General features: G+C 37.4%; 1 protein-coding gene across 1 annotated transcript in view; it reads left to right on the top strand.

The window, feature by feature from the left end:
* LOC122816948 (formin-like protein 13) overlaps positions 1–18,589 on the top strand; it is a 1,087,038-nt gene extending 1,068,449 nt beyond the window's left edge. The window contains exons 16-17 of the mRNA XM_044090042.1: positions 7,033–7,116; positions 16,251–18,589. Of these exons, the coding sequence (XP_043945977.1) occupies positions 7,033–7,116; positions 16,251–16,355 (189 nt within the window). The 3' untranslated portion in view covers positions 16,356–18,589. The remainder of the gene's footprint in view (positions 1–7,032; positions 7,117–16,250) is intronic.
* The last annotated feature ends 2,052 nt before the right edge of the window (positions 18,590–20,641 follow it).

Here is a 20,641-nt window from a genome sequence, read left to right as displayed (position 1 = left end):
TGACTATTTCTTAACTTGGAGAAAGTTTATGACAAGATCCCAATAAAGTTGATTTGGGTAGTCCTCTGATGATTTGAAGTCCCAGCAGTATTGATGTACAGGAACCCAATGATGCAAGTACAAACAGAGTTCGGACTCACAGGAGTGTTCCCAACAGAGGAGTGCATCAGGTTTCAGCTTTGAGCCCATTACTGTTTGTACTTGTAATGGATTGCATTAGCAAATAGGTTGCAGGAGACATATCAACAAATCTGTTGTTTGCAGATGATGTGACATTGCATGCAGATTCTAAAGAAAAAAATTCAGCAAATGATATGGGAATGGAATGCAAAACTGAAGGCACACAGGATGAAACTTAGTACAGACAAGAGTTTGTCATGACAGCAAATAAGGGAATCATAAGAAGAGAATGAAAATTGCGAAAGAAGACAAATGGTGGAACAGGTTAACAACTTCAAGTATCTAGCAAGGATGCTTGAGGAGAAGGGAAGATGAATGAGGAAGTCAAAGCAAAAATAAGAGCGGTTGCAGCCGACCGTTAGAGAGTGTCAGTGATATTGTATGACAGAAGAATGCCAAATAACCTGAAAAGTAAGCTGTACAAAATAATAGTGAGTCCAGTACTACTGTATGGTATGGAAACCTGGGCAGTAAAGACAGAGCAGTTGAGAAAGCTAGAAGTGATGGAGATGAATTGCCTGAGAGAGTAGTAGGCTGTGCATCACGGTACAGATAGAAAATGAGGACATCAGAACAGAAATCAAAATTGCCCCCGGTGCAGAGAAGGTCAAAGACAACTATTGTAGTAGTTTAGGCACATGTGCAGAACAACAGAAGGCAATCTAGTGAAGGATTGGTGAAGAGACTAGTTGATATAATGGTTAAGGTCACATCCCATGTACAAGGTGCAGGTTTTGAGCTTGACCTCTGGCCAATGTCTCAGTGGAATTTCTCCTATCTCAAAAAAAAAAAAAACATGCAGTGTGCTTCCATCGCAAACTCACTCAAGAATGGAGTTGTGGGTAGCAGCACAGAATCAAGCTGGTGCCCTATAGGGGGAAGTGTTGTATAGATTAACTATTTTAAGCATCTACTGTGGTACGATTATCCACAAGATAAGAGAACATGGATTACAGAATACATGTCATGGCCATTTGACTGAGTAAAAATATGGCTCTAGGTGATTTGTTTGTGTTGACTAATGTTGTCAAATGGCCATGGGTATTTGCCAGTGAAAAGAGAACTGAGGACCAGACCGATGCCAAGGATCAATGCTAATGTATTGAGGGGTATATGTTCCTCTATTGGCCAGTGTTTGTGCCTGCCTTAGTGCCCAGTAATAAGCTACTTGCCATCCAGTATCTAGTTGCCCAGCTTGGATTACCTGGCATAGTTCTGTTGAGTAAAAGTTGGACATAAAACAAATCAACCTTCCAAACATGCACTAAGAATATTGCCACAATCAGTGTAGATTCACTGACAGGATGGAGCTTGGAAGTGGATGACATGATAGTAAGGAGGAGGCTGGGCATCCTATAAATATATATATATATATATATATATATATATATATATATATATATATATATATATATATATATATATATATATATATATATATATATATATATATATATATATATATATCTCCAAGAGACAAGATGGAATGAAGGGCAGTGAGGCTGGGACCCTGAGTCTACTACTCTGGAGGGGGACAGGCCAGAAATGGTGTGGTAATTGTGGTGAGGGAGAGGCTTCATAAGACAGTGGGGGATGTCAACAGAATTAGTGACAGACTCGTGGCAATCAGAGTCCATTGTATTGATAGAGCAGTATTCATAATCTCAGTGTATGCCTCATAACAGGGTTGTGATAGTGAGAAAAAGAGCACAGTCAGACAGCAGCTACAGGGCCTACTGGATAAAGCAGGACAACATGAATTGGTGTTAATAGAGGGTGACTTTAATGCACGTATTGGCACAGACAGAACAAGATATGAGGACTGCCTGAGACTACATGAGTGGGTCAATAGGCATAAAGGACAGGCCATTCTAGACTTCTGTGTGGCAAATGGCTTGATAGTAGCCAACACATAGTTCAGCTAGAGAGACAAGTCACAAGATCCACATACAAGAGCAGCCAACATGCAACTCAGGTAGACTTCCTCCTAATAAGAAAAGTCATCCCCAGTGAAACAGGTGGCCCACAGCATTAAGCACTGGTTGCCACAATCAGCTGCAAGCAGTGGTCAGAGAAGGCTCTAAAGTCAACAGAGACCAGGCTGAAGACCTGGAAGTTTACTAGAAAGAAATCACAACAGTTCAAGGACTTACTCAGGGCTCTAGTACCTCTAGAAGAAGAGGAAATAGATGTAGCTGAAGAAGAATATCAGCACCTCAAAACATCATATGCGAGGACAGCAGAACAGATATGTGGCTGAGCCAAATATGGAAATAAGATACATAAGGAAAGTTGGTGGTGGAATGCAGAAGTCCAGGAAGCCATCAAAGGAAAGGAGTGCAGAAAAAGTGACAGACAGAAAAGACAGACCAGGATAAGAAGAAATATTTGACTAACAAAAATGCTAAGAGAAGAGTTGCAATAGCAAAGAACAAGGCAACAGATGCACTATACCAGCTTTTGGAACGTGACTCAGTAGATGGCACAAAGAAACTATATCAGGTTGCAAGGCAAAGATAGAAAGATGAAGATAGTCAGAGACCCTTCATAAGTGATGCCAGCAACAACCTGCTCACCAGTCCACAGAACATCAAATGCAGACAGAAGGAGTATTTCCAGCAGATTTTGGATGAAAAAAAATCCACAGAAGCTCTACTGCCCCAAGCACAAACTATGATGAGAGAAGAGGTGGAAGCCATGATAGAAGAAGCAGCAACAGCACTAAGGAAAATGAAGTTAGAGAAAGCAGCAGGCTCAGATAAGGTCACAGCAGGTATGATAAAGATGCTGGGTAAGATAGGGGAGAAATGGCTCCTGAGGGTACTAACAGCAGTGTGGAGAGAAAGATCTATCTCAGATGACTGGAAAATAAGAATACTAGTGATAGTATTCAAGAACAAAGGGGACATTCACAATTGTGGCCAGTACAGGGGTATCAAACTCCTGTCACATTGCATGAAAGTTCTGGAGAGGGCGATCGATAAATGGATACACAAAGTATTAGAATATAAGATGGGAGATGAGCAGTTCGGATTCAGATAAGGATGCAACACAACAGACCTGATGTTTGCAGTGAGACAGATTGTTGAGAAGAAGCTAGTGATAAGGAAAGAGTCCAACTGGGCATTCCTAGACTTAAAGAAAGCATATGAGAAGTTCCCAAGAATCTGAGCAGTACTGCTGTGATTCAAAGTCCCAGGAACATTAGTAGAATTAGTGTAAGCTATGTATAAAAACCGAATGACTCAAGTATGAACAGTATTCAGTCTTACAGACAGGTTCCCAGTGGGAATGGGTATGCACCAGGGTTCAGACCAGAGCCCACTGCTTTTCATACTGGTGATGGACTACATTAGCAAACAGATCAGCGGGTATAGATCAATAAAGTAGCTGTATGCTACATTGCATATGTGGCATTGCAGGCAGACTCTGAGCAAGAACTTTAGCAAAGGACATGTGAATGGAATCCAAAGCTGAAGGCACATGGGATGAAATTGAGTTCAGATAAGATAATTGTGATGGCAGCCAATGTGGAAATAATAATAAGAAGCTAAAAATTGAGATAGAAGGGAAGATAGTGGAACAATTTAACATCTTCAAGTATCTGGGATGAGCGGTTGAGGAAAAGGGAAGCCTGAATGAAGAGGTCAAAAGTAGAATCAGACCGTCATAGAGTGTCAGGTGTAGTATATGATAGAAAAATGCCAAAGAAGCTGAAAAGTAAGGTGCACAAAACAATGTTGTGACCAGTACTACTGTATGGTACAGAAACCTGAGTAGTAAAGGCAGAGTAGCTGAGGAAGTTAGAGGTGATGGAGAAGAAGTGCCTGAGAAGGGTGGTAGGATGCACACTATGGCACAGCCAAAGAAGTGATGACATAAGAGCTGAAGCCAAAATAGCTGCAATTACAAAAAAGGTAAAACAAAACAGATTGCAATGGTTCAGGCACATGTGCAGAAAAGCAGAAGATAATCTGGTGAAGAAGATTTGGGACAGACAGTAATAAGGCAAAAGAAAACAAGGGTGTACAGCAAATATATGGCTAGATTGTGTGAGAGAAGACATGCAACAGTCAGACATGAGAGTCAAAAAAGCAGGATATTAGTAGTGAGTTGAGCGAGATAATGATAGTTGACACACCACCCTGACTCCATGTGATACCTCTCAGCTGTACTGTTTAGATTTTTGCAGAATGTCCAGATTTTTTCCTGGTATATCTGGTGTGTTTCTCATAAAATTGTTTTTCTGGCAAATCATTGAGGATTGAAGTCAGAAAATGATTACATATATTTTTGATTATTCAGACTTAATACTCTTCAGAAAATCCATACTAATGCAAAACCTGTTATTCTATCAACTTTCTAAGTTTGTAAGAGCAATGTTTGAACACTGCCCCTATGATTAGGCATCTGTTCCCCATTATTTATGGCTTTGCCCAGATTTCTTGCACTAAGAGGTTGAGAGGTATATGCCCCATGTTAAAAATGGGAAAAAGAGGGTTGATGGTGATGATGAATAGTGAAGAAGATTTGGAAGAGATGGGAAGAAGGCAAGAGGAAACAAGGGCATCCAATAAATAGATTGCTGGACTGTGTGCAAAAAAGAGCTGCAACAGTTAAGCATAACTGTCAAAGAAGGTAGAAGAGTAACACTGAATTAAGAGAGGGATAGCACAGCTGACTTAACATTCTGACCCCATGTAGAAACTGGGAAAAAGCAAGTTTGATGATGCTGATGAAATGAAGACAGCTTAATGGCACCAGCACACGTGCCACACAGTATATCTGGGTGTAATCTGGACGAGCACTTGATGTTACTGGAACTGCTGAGTTGTGTATGATGCTTTCATTGGACACATCTAAGCACAGAACATTTTCAGAATTCATTTTTTTCATTTTTTCATAAGTGAAGTTCAGCTCTGTGTGCTTCTAACCTGTATTTTAATAATCGGCCCCTCCCAGCAGCATTGGCTATAAATATTAAGCAGATTTGCCGTCACCCTCCATCTTTTCATTCCCATTGATAAGTTTTACAGTTTCATCTTTCTTCTTCTTTTGCCCATAGAGCGAACCAATGTCATGTACTTTCCTTTCTCTCCATTAGTTGTTCCTTTCCCCATTTGTCCTTATGCTCTGCAATGAACTTTTTGTATCATATTTTTTTCTGGAAAGTTCCTTTCCTTACTTTCCATTCGCCTGAACATATCTAACTGCTTTATTTTTTTCTGCCTTGTAAACAACTGTGTTATGTCCCAGTTACTGATGAATTTGATATTTGTGGTATACATTAAACAATTTCAGGTTCAAAAAAAGCAAAACAAGGAAGTGAGTTGGACTTTTCTCAACTAGGTTACTAATATTATACACTAAACTGCTGCTTTATGTTCAAACATCACATAAGATAAGGTTAACTATAAATTGCCATGCAAATTAAATAAGATGGCAATGCTGAATGTCATAGCAAGGGTTTTATGTTTTTACTTGTGTACAAACTCACAGAAGCATCCATAATATATGAACTTGTTCAAACAGATACATCTGTTGAGTAGAACTATTAACATTTTCTGTCATTCCTTAACTAATTTTATTTGAAAAGTTACTTCATTCCTTTATGCCTAGTTAGCTAAAGCAGTGGTATCTTTGTGAAGTTTCATAGGAGCTGTCTATTAAAGTGATTTGGACATTATTTTAAGACTCCTGTTACCGTCAATCAATACCATGCATCCTCATTCAAATAAAAAACACCTCCCCTTTGAATTATGAATGAAAATTGTATCTCCTTTCCTTCTACAATAATCTAGGAAGTAAAACTGCAATCATTTCTTTGTGACATCCCTGGAGATGCTCTCCCATCAAGACTAATTATGTAAACAGAAACTAAGACACTGCAGTATATAATTCGAATCTAACAAGAACATTACATTTTATTAATATAAGCTCAGTCTCTAAGGCCAGAAACTTTTCCCACTGCCCCCCCCCCAAAAGCTTTAGTAGCTTTCATCTGAAAACAGCCAGTCATCAATTGCGCTAATGTCCAAGCGGTAGGCAGAATGTCCTTTAATCAGATGAGCATCATCACAACTAAAACACATCTGTTATGTTGCCCATGGCTAAATTAATGCATTTTGATGAAAATGGCAGTCATAATGAATAAGCATTTCTTTATGTTATTAAGATACCAAATTAATAATTCATCAAGGCTACTCAAAAATGTTTTTTTTCCTGTAGCTATAAAATACTGCAATGCAACAAATAGGAGTCAGACTGTAGCATCTCTACAATTAATTTTGTTTAAATAGATGCATAGTTTAGTATACTTTGCACAATTTAAATATGTAGGCTGTCTGGATATTAATGACGACAAGACTGTGTTGTAATACAAAGAAATATACTGGAGACTCTGCATTACTTATTTCATGTGTTATATTTTATATTGTTTTCTATTGTGTGCTCAGGTTTGTACTTTAGCAGAGCAGGATGTTCCCTCGAGACTATGTGTCACTTATTAGATCAGGGTTTTTTAGAAAGATCTGTAATAGTTATAACTTTACATCTCTTATACTTTTAGGTCTTAAAAATAGTTCTAGGAAAGTGTGCACGCCCATTTTGTTTTCAAAGGCCGTAGCATGTTATAACATTTAGTTACAGATGCATGTTTCTTGTTTTTTTTTTTTTTGCCATAAATGATGCAGAAAGCTAACAGAGTTAGCAGCAAACGATGGTTGTGGGTCATAGACTTGTCCCTTTAGACACACCACCTGCTATACAGAAACAGCATATGTGAATGAGTTTTATTGCTTTTCATATATCTGCACAGATAACAAAATTGATACTTTCATATTTTTACTGCAGGATGTAAGTGAAAAATATGAAGCAGATCTTTACCAGCTGATAAAATCATGTAATGAAATGAAGAAGCTGTACAGCGATCAACTGGTAAGCACTTTTTATGGGAAAATCAGATGAGAAGGAAAACATTTTGTGCATATATATGTGTGTGTGTGTGTGTGTGTGTGTGTGTGTGTGTGTGTGTGTGTGTGTGTGTGTGTGTGTGTATGTGCATATATGTGTGTGTCTGTTGGGAGGCACCAAAGAGAGGGTTAGAACCTATAGCCCAAAAGGCATTAAAAGTTACACAGACAACCTATGGAAACAGGATGAAACATTTATTTGTTATTTCTGATCATTATCTGAGTGTTTATGATCCTTCATAGTTAGTGAAAATGTTGTAATGGTGAAAGAAATTCTGGGTAGGGTATCTTTAAAAAACTGTACAGACCAGCGTTCATATGTAATCATGTTGGAATATACAAGGCAGTAATGCAGAATTTTAATAATTTGTGTTATAAATGACAAAACAGGCTTAACAGCTGAGTGCATGACATGTTGTCCTTAATGTGTAAAATACTGTTTGCTGAGGCAAACTGAGTGAATTTACACCGTACTGAATTGTGCAATTCCACATAACTGTACCACCCGCTCCCCCTTACATCCTTCATGATGGGGAGGGGCAGGACTCCCACAAATATTGTAGAATTTATTCCGGCTCTAGAGTTTCAAAACCTTAGAGAAGAAAGTAAAACTCTTGTTCCTCTGCACTACAATGTGCAGCTAAGTGCATATGTTGAACTAAATATCAAATTGATTCATTCAGTTAATTTCCAGAAAATTTGCTTTGCAGGTCTGGATTCAGTGACCTGCTATGTTCCTTAATAGCCATCAAACTGCACTATTTCTGCACACCAATGCAAATAACAACTGACAAATCAGAAATTATGCAGACCTGCCATTTTATTGTCAATTCTGTAGTATCAGATCATTCCTTCTTCATCCAGTACCATTTTAGTCATTTCATAGTTGTAGGAAATTCAGTCTAAGCTGGCATTTGGCGAGTTCAAGGCAAAGAAAGTCTGGACAGGATTCCAGTCAATTGTAGGATACATACAAGCTCACACATGCAAGCACTCCCCAGACCACACACACACATGTAAGGTAAAAGACACACATTCATTCACACACTGGACACACATAAGCATATTGAAGGTCAGCCAATCAACGTGTAGTACGTCTTTTGATATGTGAAGAAACCATTGCACTCAGCACAAAATCTTGGACACATTAACATGGTATGCAGACAGGGCAAAGAACAAAGTTTAGCTAGATACTGAATTGTGTTGCCATTTTATTTACTTACTTACTGACCAGTCGATTGATTCTGTTGACTTTATTCAACCATAAACTATAAGAAAAATAAAACATTATACAAGAAAGTATGGTACAAGTAAACGGGTTAGTCTCTGACCATTCTATACAACAGTATAGTTCAGATACACGCCCCATCGGTAATGAGTCACAGCGCAACCGAATGGGAACATACAGGCAACACATTACTTGTATGGTATAGTGAAAAAATCAGGGACCACCTGAGAAAGATTTCAGTCTCACCCACAGTCATGTTTACATTACTTAGCTTGGAAGCCAAAGCTGGCATAATTAAGCATGAGAGGCAATATGTTCCAGGGTCACGGCCACTTTCTTCTCCTGTGCATGTAGTGATTCCTGGGATGACAGGTCAGTCTGAGTTCACAATGAAAGCTTAGAGTATATTGTTTTATTGGTTAATTGTTGTGCTTTATTAAATTATTGTTTTTTTTTTTTTGATGATTGACTTTAGTATTTAAATGATCTTGTTTTATATTGATTTTATGGTCTGATGAAGTGGCTCAATGAATGAAAGCGCTAGCCTATTAAACTTTATGGTTGTACAGCCTTCGTGGTTGGTCTTTCTTTTGTTTTTTTATGTTTTGCTTTGGTGTAAAACTGACCTTTAGCATTTAGGTTATAAGGACAGTATTTTACTGAGAACCCAGCAGATCATGGGGGGGGGGGGGGGTTGTGTGTCCTGAAAGAGATTCACTTGGGAGTTCTGTGAGCAGTTATTTGCCTTGAGTCATGAGTGGATAGCTTACCCGCTCTGGCCAATAGCATACTATACTTCCCCAGAAAAGATCATAAACAATTCATACCAATATTCAATAGTAGAAACTTTTTTTCTTCTGGTGCCTTGGCTGACACCTTCCAAGGAAGATGGCAGCTAAGGTACCAGGGGAGTCCAGTTTTTACTACTGAGTAGTGGTGTGAATCAATTATTTTGTTTTGTAGTTATTATGTGAAGAACATTAATGACGACAAACTGTTGGAATGCAGTACAGGAATGTAGTAGTAATGGTCAAGTAATAAGCGTGAAATTATGAGCAACTAGCTGTATAGATAACTAGTTCTGCTGTAAAAATGTTTGCAGAAATATTGGCAGCTGGGCTATGTACTCTGTATAGCTTACAGGCAATTTGCCAAAAGCGTTGAAAGGCATAAAGGCTGACATAAGTAACAAGTGAAACACCACTGCCAGGGGATACATTTGGACTCACTAAGATTGGCAGATTGCAGATGAGATCTGTCACTTTCAGTAACCCCTGCAGTAAAAAGCCTTTAAATTACTTGCATGTATTTTCTTGTACGCAAAGTTTTAGGGAGGCAGAAAGGCAACTTTCATGACAGTAGTGGAATATGATTTCCAGCTACCTTAGTGTGACAATACTGTTGTAAGTCTGTTCGTATTATACTTTGCACCCTATTGACAGCTGATTTTGCTGGGTAATTACACATGCAGTCATCTGAAATGTCTGTGTTTCTGACATTCTTGCTTCCTGTCTTCCTAACACTGCAGTGTTATTAGCTTTATCCCAGCTCTGTTTGAAACCACTGAAAACTTTTATTCATTGCCCCTCTGCTGGCAGTTCATTTCATTGTCTACCCACTCCTTCTGTAACTTCTTCAGCTTTCTTCCTAGTAATATTCATTCATGACTCCCTTATCCTAGCTTGTTTGTCCCATTTTATGAGACTGTCACCTATCCAGTTCTTCATTATTTTCAAAAGAACATTTACTGTTTGTGTTTTCGGGAATGCATATTAGCAATTTTTGGCCAATTGTTTTCGGATGCAAGTATCAAGATCTTCATAGCTCCATTCACCATGAGCTATGCATTCTGTACTCTTGTTCTTTTCATGTTCACATGATGTCTACTGAGGTGACCATAGTACTGTAGTAAACTAGGCTAGCTCATCTAGTGCGTTGAGCAGTAGTCCAGACTGGCTCTCCCTCAACCAAAATAATATACATTGCATTGGAGATAAAACAGCTGTTAGTGCAATCTGTAGCCTCTAGTGAGTCCAAATGTAGGTCTCTATCATGATAACTAAGACCAAAAACAATCTGCAGCCTCTAGTGAGTACAAATGTAGGTCTCAATGATGATCACCAAGACCAAAAATATTTCCTCCAAAGAGACTTGACACTATAATGTGTTGCTTAATTAATAGCGTTAGGCATGCTCTTGCAAACCCACTCCTTAAAATAATTAGCCTAAGTTTAGCTACTGGTTTAATCTTGCAACTCACCCAAGTAATTACAGAAAAATCAGTCTTACAAGGCTCATCTTCAAAGTCATGGAACATACTACAACTAACAACATTACCTGCAGTATAACCACATCAGCCTGGCTCTGGGAAGGGCAGATCCTCTCTGCTGAATTTAACTAACAAAGCTATAAGACAGAACTCACATGAAGGGAGTTTCAGGAGCCTTATCAGAATATATGAAGGTGACCAGTGGCATCCCTCAGGGCTTGGTGCTGGAACCTCTCCTTTTGCCATTATTTATTTATTTTACATTTGTTAACCAGGTAGAGTCTGGCTGGGAAAGTAGTCCATTTTCAGTGGAGACCTGGGGAGATAAGCTCCATAACAATAGTACAAAAAGGTTACAAACATTTTTAAAAGATTTTCAAACAATATTCAAAAAGTTTGACAGTTGCCAACAATCACAATTTACAAAAAGAGGAATGTAAAATAGAAAACATTACATTTCTTAAGCCTTACTACAGACAGTAATATGAAAGTCATTATATCTATAACTAAAAACCATTGTGGTATTTTCATTTGGAAGAAGTAAGAGAAGAAGATAGCAGAATAGAAAACATTTGATCGAAGGCATGAGAAACTAGCCAGGAGCATTACAGGAGCATAGCCTTTGTTGAGTAAGGTATTCCTTTAGGAGTTTTTTGAAGCTATGATAATCTGTGTTTTTTAAGATATTCTGGGGTAATAGGTTCCACTGTTTTTCTACTTTGAAGTAGAAGAGAGAGTCACTGAAGTAATTATGGGACTTTGTTACCTTGAGTATAAGTTTATCGGATGATCTAATGGTCCCGGGGTTGGTATTTAGTTGCACTAGGTTGGACAGTGCAGGCAGTTTTCAAGTTTGTGGATAATACAATGGGCAGTGATGAGCTGATTGAGTGATAACAGAGTGGGAAATTGAAGCCATTGTAATTTTTGAAGAGCAAGGCAATGATGGGTCCTGTTAGGTATATTAGCAGCAAATGTTGCTATTTTGTTATAGCAGGAATCAAGTAGCTGCAAATCAGACTTGTGCATGTTAATGAAAAGTTGAGAACAGAAGAGAAGAGTAGATAGGAGATGGGATCTGGCTGTAGCTATTCTGGCATTTTGAGTAAGGTAAGGCTTAGAGCACCAAGTCTGGTACGAACTTTCTTTATTGTGAGTGATATGTGCTTATTGAATGTTAAGTTGTTGTCTGTCATGACACGAAATAGTTTTGTTTGGTTAACTCGTTCTATTATAGTGCCAATAGTAGAGTCAATGGAGGAGGAGGTGGTTTTACTTTGGATTTCCTGTTAGAGAAGATCAGTAATTTTATTTTGTTTGGGTTTAGGATGAGATGAATTTCATTTAGGTAATTTTCAATATCTAGAAAAATATATTACTTCTCAGATGATCTCTAAGTTGAGTCAAGACGTCTGGCTAACAAAGTTTGCAGGTGAGTTGATTCCAAGTTACCCTCTGACACCTAAACCTTCCAGCATGAACTCCCCCTGGTAAACCTTGGTGTGCTAAAAATGGGCTCAAACTAAATGCTAAAAAATATAGTAGTGTCACTTTTGGCAGATTGTTCCTATACTTATCACACAATATAGATAATGTACCACAACAAAGTGAAAAATATTGTCAGGGACCTAGGAACTTGGGTTGCTATTTATCTCTTTTTCAACCATCATGTGAAAATGGTTATCAGTAAATCCTTTTAATTAGCACAACTAGTTGCAAAAGAAATATCTTTAAAGTCTAAAGTAATAAAGATAGTCAATCCGTTATGTTCGTCATTGATCAGATCAATTATTGATTACAATGTCCCTTTTGGGATGTACCTCAATAAACATATCAAACAATTCTGAAAAGTCTGAAGGTTCCTAACCAAAAAAGATCACTGACCTAAAGTCCTTGAGCTATCAAGTGAGTCTGGCAGCTCTATTCCTTATTCAGTGTCTTAAAGGCTTTTGAGGGAAGATCTCTGTCTTGCTTGCTTAAGTTGCTTAAATTTGATTAATATATTCTTCAAACAATTAAAAAGAGCCACTAGAAAATTAACTTCCTTTACAATGTAAAACAATATCTTACAGACTCGGCAAGAAAACCCCTAACCTCATCCTATTTGCTTCTAGCCCTCTTATATGCCTCACCTATCCTTACAAACCTAAACTCTACAGTAAACTCCACTGCACACCGAGCTCAACACTTCCAAGCCTAAAAGCAGCTAAACTGGCTACAGCTTAACAACTACATAACATTCTCTCAGCCAGTTATGACATACGAACTGTTATATTTTCCTGAACAATGCCCTGCATTAAAAACATATTATTGCCCTACACCCCAAGAAGGGACCCCTTTTCTCGTAATTAATTTCTACTAAGCACTACTAAATCAAATAATTCATCAGGGGACTCACTATACTCCTGTTAAATCTCCAAGCTCTGGAACACCATCCCTACACAAGTAGAAATGATTAACAACCTTCTAAGCTATAAAATCCAACAAAAACAATGTATTACCCTGTCTTGGTCATGCGCATGTTCATCGCCAGAGTGAGACCTCTAGTAAAAGCAGAAAGTTCTTATTGCTTATCACTAACTTTTTGCCCTCCTATGCTTGAATCATTACAACCCTAACAACTTTCCCTCCTGTACTTGAATTAATACATCCCTTTTCATTCACCAAACAACATTTCTCATCTTGCTCTTTTTCTAACTGCCCCCATCCACCACTCTACCCCTCTCATGCATCTTTTGTATACCTAAGTTATAAACCTTCGAGATACACCAATTTGTAACAGGCAGGCTAAATACAAACAATCCTATACCATGCTCTCTCAGTCATATGCTATTACCACTATCCTCCTGTGCAATACTAATATCTTCCATCTCCTCCTACATTATTTTATAACTTACTACAATACATCTCTAAAACTCTTTACAAACCTATGCAATACTAAAATCTCCTTTCCTTCATAATTTTATAATTAACGTCATTATGTGTCTTGAATTCCTAGCAAACCTTTCTTTACCGAAGTTAAAGAATACTAAACTTCTTTACAATAATGTTTCCCTTCTGCAGTATCAATCCATTTATTTCTGCAAGATTTTACAGCTGGAACAATTGTATAGCTTTATGATTGTTTATGTAAATACTTTCCTGTGTATACCTGTCTTGTAATTATGTTTTTTGTTTCATGTAAAATTGAACTGTTGTTTGTTTTCTAAGATCTGTCTGAAATTCACTTGTTAATGTCAAAATACTGTGGTGGAGCTTTTCTCCCTGGGCCTCCACTGAAAATGGGCTCTGACCAGTTAGATTTATTGGTTAACAGACAAATAATAAATAAATACATACATACATACATACATACATACATACATACATACATAAATACATACATACTGCAACATAAGAGACACAGTTGTCTTGGACCTCTGGAATCTCTGAAAGTCCATTACAAACATGACTGATGGACAGGTTTATGACTCAGCATCTCCCAAATCTATGGAATAAATTCCTTTGAACATAACCTAGATGACTAGAAGGGTATTCACTTATTTTCTCTGGGATTGATGGGTATGGTCCTCATGGAAAAAGTAGGTGTATTGGCAAGGTATAAATAGGTTCATATGTATTTACTAGGCTAATAATCCCAGTGGGCCTTTTTAAGCCTAGCCATACTTCGCAAAGTGCAGTGTATAAAACTCCTTTGACTGAGGTTGTTATAGGATTTGATACCAAAAAAGTGGCTTTAAGGGGATTAGAACTCACACACTCTGCTTTCCAAAGGCAGCACTCTACTCCATGAGCTATAAGGCAAATATCTAAGAATTGATGAATCTAGTAATAAAAAAAAAGCTTCTGAAGTGTTATAACAAGTACCTTGCACACGCTGAACTTCATTTCAAATGCAGAGGGCAGGAGGTTGGCATAATGGTTAAGATGTTTACCTCATAGGCAATCTTAGATAATCTTGGGCTATTAGCTAGGCTTAAAAGGCCCTTCCGGGCAGTTAGTCTAGCATTCACTTACATCAGGTTGCACACTTACCATTGGTGCAGAAGGCTGTGGGTTCTAATCCCAAACCAGATAGTTGGATTGATAATACTGCAGTGCAGCAGGATGGGGATGGCGATCCTACAGTCTTGAGTATGTCATCCTTCAGATGAGGTGTTAAATCTAGACCCTATCTGCTTGAGTTGGTGGGAGCTCAAATGGGTATAAAATATCTCATGGCACCAATCAAAAAGAGTAGGGCTGGTTTTGGCATAATGGCTAAAGTCTTCATCTCATAGACAGAAGGTACAGCGTTTGATTATGACCATCAGTTATTGGCTAGGCTGAAAATAGTTCTTAAGTGCAGTTAGCTTAGTATTCATCTACAAACCTGCAAATTACAATATCCTTGCAGTTTCATAAATGAATGGTGGTACTGCAGTCTTTCCCACTGGAACTTGTTGATTCTGGCCCCTAATAGCTTGCTACCAGTGCAGGTGTCTCCTTTGCCCCAACCAAGTTATCCCTCCAATGCCTTGTCCGAAGTTTTTAACCAAAGATTCACCTAATATAAAATAGAGTTCATCTTTATCGCTATAACAGTGCAGATCTCTTCTCTTTTCTTCTCTCTCCTCTCCACTCCTCTCCTCCTTATCCACTCTTTTCCTTCCCTCTGCTCTGCCCTCCTTCCCCTCCACTCCAGTCCTCTCCCCATCTTCTTCTCTCCCTCTTCTCCCTTCCATGTCCTCTTCCTGCACCCTTTATACCCCCCACCTTTCATCTCCTCTCCCCTCCCTTCCCATCGCTCCTCTTTTCTCAGGTCCCCCCCCCCCCATTGGAACTGTTCCTCTGGAGTACAGCCCTTAATGAGGAATAAAATCTGTACTGAGTAATGGAACAGGTGTGAGGGTGAATACTGCATGGAGATCACAGTCCTGTCATTGGCACAGATAATTACCTGTGTAATATCTAACCACAGCAGGCCATCTACATACTACAATGAAGCACTAACCTAAATGCAGTGATTTTAAATTTAAATTTTAGTCTAGCAAGCTTTGTTGCATTTTTGCATATCTTTGCCAAAGAACTGCTTAAACAACATTGTGACCATTTTTGGTTCTGCACGTACTCATCATTAGGTTAAGACTTTGTGCTCACCATATGATATGCTCTGAATACTCTCCTTAACCAGAATACTCTCAACCTTTCACTGAAATGACAACAAATTCTTACACATAACTGGTGTTGCACATATGCTTTCTCTTTAGTAACTCCTGCAAATTTTAGAATGTATAAATAAAAGTGCTGTATGTGTAACTACTGTACATGTGAAATGTAAATAGAAATGGAACTACTCTTTGTTTAACTGGAACCAAGTATAATGCAATGTAAACAAATGGAGCTTTTCTCCCAGGGCCTTTGCTGAAAATGAGCACTGCCTATATAGACTTTCCTAGTAAACAAAGATAAATAAAAATAATATCAAATAAAAACAAAGGATAGTAACATCTCATTTGTAGACAGTTATAAAAAGGCAAAAAAAAGTATTGTTGGATGAAATAATAAAACTGTAATCTTGGATTTGATAGTAAACTTTAAAATAGTTCAAATTTATTTGCAGGTAATGTTTGGTGAACCTCAAGACCAAGATTCACAGGAGTTTTTTGGATGGATTTCATCATTCCTGAATGATTTTAGAAAAATCTATGAAGAAATTACAAAGTGAGCATTATAACGAAGATACCAAAGAAAAAGTAATGCATTTCATTGCATCTGGACTTCTACACATCCTAATTTTATTTTATACTTTAACATATTATGCATATACTTTTTAGAAAGGAACACAAATTAAATGACATGCAAAGCAGAAGGCATGCATTTTCAGATTTGCAGAATTAGTTTGTGAGTACCTAGTCAACAGTTTCTTAGTTTCAGGCTATAATGGAAGCTTACTAGTTGTCAATATGTGTTAGCACCTGCTTCTGGTAATAAATAGAGAGGTAGCAGGTGTGAATGACAGGTACATCTGTGAATACACTGCATAAAGCAAACTTTAAAGTGAAAGTATATTTGCAAACTGTTATTTAAAGTAAGATCTACCACAGCAATGCATGAAACACCTGCAGAAAGTAAGCAGGGCCCTTAAATACTGATGTGTTCTGTGAATGAGAACTTTTTGTAGTTTTTTCTGTGTTACCTATTCCCACTTCTTTTAACAATGCACATAAAAATGCAGGTGTTCTAGCATTTAGAAAGAAAGCAAAACTTAATCATGAGATAATATTAAACAATGACAACCCAGCTGTAGTTGCAGAATTTACAGTAGAGCAAGTATTATTAAAACTATTACAGGATGAAATTCTAACAACAGCATTTGATTTCTTCCAGTTTCAAAATTATGTAGCAAATATGCAGCTAGCTGTGCCCAAGGCAAAGGTATAAAAGTTTATAGGTAACTGTTCAGTGTGCGCAGTGAGCAGTGAGAAGTTTATAAGAGCTTCGTTGATGATGAGGTTTTTACTTGTAGAGCAGTAACGCATCATGTAATTCAGTGAACTAAAACTGAATGCCGGCCTGGGTTCAAAACTTGGACAGTGTATTTACTTTACATATCGAAGTCTAACTTTAGTTATACATGACACTACTTTAAAGTAAATGACTTTCACAATTATGATGCAGTTTTCTGTGGAATTAGTACTTTTTGACCTGCTGCTTTTGAAACATATTGCACATGCTCATTATACTTGTCAGAACTGAAGCTCTAGTGACTTTTACGGACATAAAACAGTAGCAAAAAGATCAGCCATTAACCTGAACTACTGATATATTTATTGTTTAATACTTAAATAAAACAAGGTACAGAATTTATAGTCAGGGTCCAAAAAACAACCAGCACACGCTGCTCTAGAAGGTCAAATAGCATAGCTCAGAGCTGATGCAGTATAAATACAAATATGATTTGCTTAACTTCTAGTATCTCTGCTTTATCATTTAAACATTTTTGTCAGCATAATGTAACTACTTGGAACTGTGACACCCCATAATTCTTTTTATTCAAATTCTGTTAAGGTCTGTGCAGAAACCGATCTGCAGTGTATAGTCAGCACCACAACGCTATGCGAGTATTGTCACCAGGTTCTGAAATTTATCCTTTAGAATAATATGGTGCACACCAAAATTTACCAGCATACTTTGCATGGTTATGACCATATAATGTCAGGCAGTTGTACTGGAAGAATTGGTTTTGAATCATTCCAGCATCTTAATCACCGATTTGATCCTTATCTGTATCAGGTATTTTCCCAGGTGATCTTACACAGTCTGCATGCAAACCTATGCAACTTGTTTATCTACATTTTTTTTCTGAATTGTATGTATATTGTGGAGTGTTTAACTGGAAATATATTGTCATGTCTAGTCTTCAATGAATCTCCTTACTCTGGCCTGGGGAAGGAAGAGACAGGATACAGGGAAAATGTGATAGAAACAGGAGATGTTTGATGCATTAACAACCGTACTGGGAAGAAAAGAAACACGGATTCACTTGAATTTATCATCTCCATTTGTTAATATAGTTTGACCTATATATTTTCTTTCTATATTTCCTATTTTTCCCAATGCCTGTGAAATTTTCACCGTTTTAATTATAATGTTATTTAGTTCTGGATTTCCCAGTACATCAAAAACTGATTTATTTCATCAGCTGAAATAAAAAGAGCTTTTAATAGTGTTGTACTTCGCAATAATATTTTTTTCTATGAGCTATATGAAATTTTGTTAACAGACTACAGTACTAAATATTTCTTCTTACATAAAAGCAACCTCAGCTGTGCAAAAATCTGATAATAAATCAAATGTGTCTTTTTTATGACCATTTTATATTTTACAGTTGTTAAGATTATGATATGAACTACTGATTGCCATACATAGATGCTGAATAAAGTTTTTGTAGTTATTTTACTTGTCCATGTTTTTTTTTTCTTTCTTTCATTTTTTTTCTTTGTACAGACGTAGAATTATTAGGTAAGTAAAATTTGTATATGCATTGATCCAGTGATTGCATAGTAAGGCTCATTAGTAGACATTCATTGCCTTATTCACAGATTAGTAAAGGAGACCAGTTTTTCTTAAATAACTGATTGTGCTATGTTAAGTCTAAGGCTTGATTTGTGTGGGAGCACATCCTGCTTACAAATTCAAAAAAAGATCTAGCTGCTATTTATTACAGCAGAAAAGTAAAAACTGTTTCCACTTGGTTAATATCTGGCTTGTTATAAGTAAATTATTTGGCTTTTTTGTAAGAAAATATTTTATTTCTTTTAGATTAATCTGCTTTGTTAAATGTAACTAATATACCTCACGGTCAAAGACAGCTTCAGTGAGAGTGCTGCTGTGCTTCCGGGCTTAAGGGCCTAGTTAGAACTTTTATTTTTATACTGATCTGCTGACTGGTTGGATTACTGCTGGTTTTGTAAACCTATATTTTACTTTCCCTAGAATTTAGTTTGGCCATGTGGGAGCACTTCCTGCTTACATATTTAAACAAAGAACTCTAGCTGCTGAGTATTACAAGAGAAATGTAAGGACCTGAATTTTCCCCAATCCTTCCACTCTTCATGTTATAGTTTTAAAAGGTTATGTCTCTGCCTTCCACCTTAGAGTAATCTGACTTACAAAGTTCATCCCTCCCTACTTTTATTGCTGTCAAGGCATACATTTTTCTGAGTATATCTTAAAAACTTTATTGATCAAACAGCACAGAATATTTAAAACTGCATAAATTAGTATCTATGATATAGTGCTGTACAAATAATGCTTACATAAATAAGAATGTGCTTCTAAACTAGTCTTTATATGGTTATAATTAGCAACAACTGAAAATGCTGTTTCATTTTCTGAAGTGTACTGGAGCAGCGTTTTGAGAACTGACTACATTTTATAATGATAGAAGGGTGGTGAGGGCAGCATATGAAGTTTGAGTACAAGATATACATTTCTGGCTACAACCCTGATTGCTATTGTCTGTTGTGTAAAAGGTATTTAAGTATTTTTCCCAACCATTGTTTTTCCATAAGAATATAATACTGAGTGTCCACTTAGCAAACCAGTGCTGCTTTTGAGTATAACTCCCCCTAACCCCGAGACCATAGATTCCTATGCAGAATTATTCACAGGAACCCTATACATACATGAAAATGGCTGCATAGAGGCTGTTGTACCTACCAGAAGTAAGTCCAAAACAAATAACAATAACAAACCCCAATGGTGGATATACAACAAAAGAAAAAAAAATGTTATGGCCAAAATCAGAAACAGAACTCCCATAAAGACAATAACTATCTAAATCAACTAAACAATAAACAAAGAGGTGTAATTAAGTCCAACAAGACCAGTTATGAGGTCAAGATAGCCTTTCAGGCTAAAGACAATCACAAGACCTTCTTCAACTATGTCCAGAACCATAAAATAACATACAGCAGTGTACTGAACTGGTGGTAAATGGCACCACTTCACTGATCAAGGTGACGTAATGAATCTACCAGCTGATAAATTCAGTTCTATATTAAGCCCCCCAATCCCCTCTGGCTACCCCCTGTGAAATCCCTCCTAGCATAATCCCCTCAACTATTAGCAAGATCAGGTTTTGGTGACATTCGCTAAGGCCAAAAACATTATCTCAATGGGCCCCAAGAAGATCCCTGGTTGCCTATTGAATAGTCTAAAACATGACCTATCAGGATCACTTAAAGCACTCTTCAACTTCAGCCTCAAAACAGGTTATGTACCTAGTGAATGGAGGACCACAATGGTCATTCCTCTTCATAAGAGTGCTCCAGAACTACAGAGTCACCAGTCTGTCAAATCTAATATGCAAAACCATGGAACAGATAATCATGGAAATGATCAGCAAGGACAATTTCAACTTATAGACACTAGACCCATCCCAGTTTGGCTTTGTTAATGGAATGCCATGCCTGCTTAACCTTGTTGATTTCTTTGAGAGGGTCACCA

The sequence above is a fragment of the Protopterus annectens genome, chromosome 12.part0 (genome assembly GCF_019279795.1).
Source record: "Protopterus annectens isolate FY-2018-M chromosome 12.part0, PAN1.0, whole genome shotgun sequence".
Classification (NCBI taxonomy): Eukaryota; Metazoa; Chordata; order Ceratodontiformes; family Protopteridae; genus Protopterus; species Protopterus annectens.
The sequence above is the reverse complement of the archived record's forward strand: the minus strand, read 5'-3'. Positions and strand labels throughout refer to the sequence as shown.